Below are 5236 nucleotides of genomic sequence, written 5' to 3'. Positions count from 1 at the left end.
GCAGCAGTCCCAAGCATTGAGGCCATGCTGCTGAGAACTCAGCTGCGCTGGGCAGGGCACGTCTCCAGGATGCAGGACCATCGCCTCCCTAAGATCGTGCTTTATGGGGAACTTGCCACTGGCTGCCGCAAGAGAGGAGGCCCGAAGAGGAGATACAAGGACTGCCTGAAACAATCCCTCAGCCTTGGCCATATTGATCACCACCATTGGTCTACCCTGGCCTCCAATCGGGAGGCCTGGAGACACACCATCTATAACGCTGCTGCTGCTTTTGAGAACACATGCAGGATCACTCTCGAGGAGAAAAGACAACGCAGAAAGAATCGCGTCTCGTCGATATCACCTGGGGAGTCTTTCTGCTGTACATTCTGCAACCGGACTTGTCTATCTCGCATTGGCCTTTTTAGCCATCAGCACGCTTGTAGCAAGCGTGGGTAGAGCCATTCTCAAATCTTCGTTCGCAAAGCCTAGCCATGATGATGATGATGACCTTCTTACCTACAAAGACATCCAGAATGAAAACAGTAGAGTTTGTCTACAGTTAAAATACCACTTTCTTTATTGCAGTGGTAGTGGGAAATCCAAGCAAGGAAGACAACTCCCCATACAAACCTAAAAACTTGGAAGACTCAGTATTTAGGCATGCAGAAGTATTATCCATCATTAAACTGTTTATTATGAGCCATTGCTTTCCTATGTCAAGAGTATCTGCCATAAATCATAGGTCTATTATATTTCATTGGTTTCACTTTAAATCCTGTATCAGTTATTATCCAAGTCAATAATGGATGCCCTGAGAGGCTACTTCCTGTAACACAACCCCAAATCTGGGAGACACAATCGAGAACACCAAACAATTCACGTGTAGACTGGCTACATCAGTATTATTCAATGCTCAATGAGACAAGGCAGCAGCTTTGATCGTTGGCTATCTGTTGTCTTCTATGACAATGGTTCTTCTTGGATAGGTGTCAACGTCCACAAATATGTAGCGGACCTCAAATCTTCCTGTTTCAGGATTCTGCAAGGAAAACAATTTCAGGTTGTTTTTTTCTCTTTGGCAGTTTAAGTTCAAGATTAGGCTTGTCAGCTATATCTAGCAATTGTACATACCTCTTTGACTTCCACATGGACTGTTCCCTGTTTCCCTGATTCAGTGCCCTCAATATAGAACTTCAAACGCATATGTTTCAATCCGTCCTTCACGTATTCAATGTGACTAAAAACAGCGAAACAAAACAAAAACCCAACCACCCAGCAAGGATACATATTATATGCTAGTTAAAACTTCAAATTTAAACTTACTTAGAGGAGTTGCTTACTCATTTTGTAAGAAATTGTATTCCGATGGAGTCCTTATGCTACCATGGGTTCCTTCTCTACTGCTCTTCCCAAGCTTTACTCTGAGTGCCTAAGGACTAGCGGAGTTAGAAGAGCTAATTAGCTGTTGAGGATTAAGAGACGAAATGCTTAAATGTCCTCACCCCAATCCTCCCCTAAAAACACAAAAGCAATCCAGTAGCTGAAGACTCTGGAATTTCCTTGTATTTCTTCTAAAGAACTCTGAGTTTCGGAGCCCAACATCTAGAAAGTGATGCCCACATCACCAAGACTACCAGGGTTTTTTTTAGGCACTTAAACTAAGTTAACAAGCCAAAACACACAAAGCATGCTTGTTTACTTAATTATTAGGCTGATTAAATCACATCAAAACAGTTAATTATGTGCATTACTTACTTTGGCAAGAATTTTATTCTGTTGAAGTTGTATAACTGGCACTGATATCAGATCTACAGCCTAAATGCTGATATTTAGACTGGAGTTGGTTTATGTGCATATATTAGATAAATAGAAAGGTCCCATTCCTTTTGAAGTGACCACCTTCAGAAACTAATGGTCAAATGAGAGTTCTGGTGCCAAGTTATGTTTCCTTCTGAAATTAATAACTGCTGCATACTACCAAGCTCTTATTTCCATCAGTCATACCCAGGTACACACTGTGAATACAGTTTAGGTGATATGATGGGTTAGAGAGAACAAAGATGAATGAAGAGCCTTCCTGTGGTAAATTCACATCCAAGGTGTTCATACACAAAAAATCCCCTGTACATTTTGGAGACATTTAAGGTCATCCTTATACTGGAGGTGCAAACTCTACAATCTTATGCAGTTCTCAGCTCAAAAATTTATTTAAAATACTAGACATTCAAAATTATGGAAATGAAATATGAGGAAAGCTGATTCATAATACATTTACTTATCTACATAGTTCATTTTACAGAGTGGTGCTTAAAATGTCTGTGCATATTCATTTCATTTAGAAGCTCTGATTTAAACACTTTTTCACAGAGTCTGGTGAAGAGATAAAACTTCAACTAGTAAAAGTCAAAAAAAATCCCAACCTCAATTTCATGGTTCAAGTTGTGTATTGGGGGTTATGTGTCTCATCCTATATGAAACCTCATTGAATATATTCCAGTCAAAGAACCCAATAAAGGCAAAGCACAGAGGATTAATGTTTTGTAAGAAATAGTTCTGTCGTTTTTCTCAAAAGGAGAGTAATAAATAGACACACTGATTAAAGGTTTAAGTGAAAGAAGTTCTGCTAAATACACAGTAGAGATGTGGCCTCAAGTACAAAAAAAGCTATATAAGAAATGGGTAGCCAGTTCTGAGCATCAGTTCAGAACAGTTTCAGACCGTAAATTTCAGTCAGATTCCTGTTCCCCACATGCATGTCTAGGCCTCTTTACTACTCTCTTCAGACTCCTCCTGGTTTTTGGAGAGATCAGCTATACATTTACCATGATGACCATTGCTTGTTTTGAGGCACTCAGAATAGGCATTTTATTCTACTTAGTGGTATACACCACACAAAAGGTACTGCAAAAAACTTGTATGTTCAGTCAGAAGTGACAGGGTACATCACATACAGTTCTCCAATCTAGATCCAATTTGTGGCCCAAAACGTCTCTACTGTGCAAAAACTACTGTCTGTAATGGGTAAACACCAAAGGGTACCTGACATGCTGTCGTCTTCCTCTTCTTGTTGCCTCCCCATAACCTTTAATAGAGTCACCGAAAACACCAATTATCTACAAAAGAAGAGGCTAGAATTGTCAGAATGTATCACATACAAACAGATATTCCAGTATCAGCTCACACCCTTGCTGGGAATGCATTTTTTTTTTTAACAAAATGCCCTTTGTGAGTCTAGTGTGTCCAAGAATAGAAGAGTTTATGAAGGAAAACAGTGTTAAAGAAAATTCTTCTGTATTTACAGTCAAATATTGAACACTTAAAATAAATCCTACTAATATCTTCCATTTCACAAACTATACGGAGCTGAAAGGGACCCACAAGGATCATTGAGTCCAATTCTTAAGTGAATAGCCCATTATGGGTATCATATCCATGACCTTGGTGTTATCAGCACCATGCTCTAAGCAACTGAGCTGATCTTTTACTGTCCTCTGAGATGAAGACGTGTAAACTAACATTTGGGTAAAAAGGAAAAAAAAAGCATGAAATATTTGTTCATGTCTCCTCTAAGAGATTATTTCAAAGTTTAAAATGCAAATGCATTCCCCTTCACATTATCTAAAAACCACCACTGTTGAAGAAATTCAGTATTTTTTTTTTCAAATCTATAAAACCAGAGCAGACTAACCTAGTTTTAAACTCACTTCAAAGTTGGTTAGAAAGGAGGGTAGGTTTTACTGTGCAAGTATTGGAGAGAAGTTTTAATTCTACAAACTTGTTCCAAAGCAGTCATCGTTTTTTTTCCTAGTGACAACCTGTCACTTCATTTCTAGGTTATCCTCAGTATATTATATCTGAGGCAGCCTTGCTTGAAAGCTATTGCATGCATTTCTTGTTTTGCCTGAAGTAGTGGTTTTTAGAATCTAGTTTTAGATTGATTTTTGTTTAAACCTAGCTATGATGACTGTGTGATCCCATGACTGTTCTGCATCTCTTTTCCTGTTAGCCACAGGAAGGCTAAGCATATTGCAAAGGAAGAGTTTAAATTTCTGGGTATCTATTCAGTGTTTCCCAGAGTGACAGAACCGTAGTGAAGTGTCACAACACAATAACTGTGCTGAGAAAAGGCAGTAGGCTAGATATACAAAACTTAAGTGGGACCAGTTGCCTCTCTGGCCTGCAGAACTCCTTAAGTACTACATTTAGCAGGAAGTCAGGTATGTTTGTAAGACTTTCCGTATGTAGGCACAAGTACGTGCTCTGAAGGGCAGATTGTATTTGCATCAGTTTTTGTGCTCTGGCACACGCACTTGGCTTCCAGCAGGCTAATTCACACAGGCTCAACGCTTGCACTGACCCATCCTAACACAGGCTCCAGTTTGGAGCTGACCCACCTCTGGCAAGCTAAAAGCACTGGCAGATCTTCTAAGCACCACATGGCTTTTCCCGTAGCTTGGCTTGTGAGATTCCTTGTGTCAACTTTTGACTTGAAAAGAGACAATAACTACTGAGAAACATAAACTTATGACTAAAGCCCACAAACCAACCTGAGGGTGAGATCTGCATTTCTCCAAGGCATCTCCATAGATCTTATTTGGACTAGAAGAAGAGAATAGCTCTTTAAAAATCACGTAGAACAAACCACCTGTAAAAGAAATAACAGCAAATGGAATGAAAACTTACCAAACCTGATGGAATTTATAAAAAGTGTCTTCTGATAAAGAATGTAATCATAAAAAATAACCTGTAACACCAATTCCAACAAGCACCACAATAAAATAGGTGAAGTCTCTTCCAGCTTCTTTCACTGAAATAAAACAGAAAACAACAGAGAAGTTACAACGTTACATAATAAAACTTGCATAGTTTTCTTACGTAAATGCTTTTCTATTAGTCTGCAGCTCAAATAACATTTTGGTAGGAGAAAAAATTCCAGTAACGGTTTCCATAATGTCTCATCACTATAAGCAAGAGACCATGGAACATCTCTTATATGGTACAGGGCATGTTTATATCTCTGTGTTAAGCCTTATTATTTTCTGTTTTCCTACTGGGTGATTTCAAGATCCAAAAAATCACTTACTGCTATTTTTTTGGGTACATGAGAGCTAGATTTTTTAAGAACTAATGAGTTATTTAGCACCTAAATCCACAATTATTGCAATTCTTACACACAGAAAGGGAAAAGTAAAAATGAAAAAGCTTATAAATTGCACACACTGAAAATAACTGATTTTATGAATTACTAATCAAG

The 5236-nt window shown here is 38.6% G+C and overlaps 1 protein-coding gene across 1 annotated transcript; it reads right to left on the bottom strand.

The window, feature by feature from the left end:
• Window positions 1-536: 536 nt before the first annotated feature.
• Window positions 537-4799, bottom strand: LOC114073170 (mitochondrial import inner membrane translocase subunit Tim21-like; the record flags this gene model as incomplete). Its single annotated transcript, XM_027910959.1, has 5 exons — window positions 537-1021; window positions 1114-1219; window positions 3022-3095; window positions 4530-4627; window positions 4727-4799. Coding segments are annotated over 5 exons (444 nt in total), but the record flags the coding sequence as incomplete, so codon positions are not given.
• Window positions 4800-5236: the final 437 nt, after the last annotated feature.

The sequence above is a fragment of the Empidonax traillii genome, unplaced genomic scaffold (assembly GCF_003031625.1).
Source record: "Empidonax traillii isolate 1590-97213 ecotype Southwest subspecies unplaced genomic scaffold, ASM303162v1 scaffold5565:size7826, whole genome shotgun sequence".
In the NCBI taxonomy this organism is placed as follows: Eukaryota; Metazoa; Chordata; class Aves; order Passeriformes; family Tyrannidae; genus Empidonax; species Empidonax traillii.
This window is presented reverse-complemented; position numbering and strand designations above follow the sequence as displayed.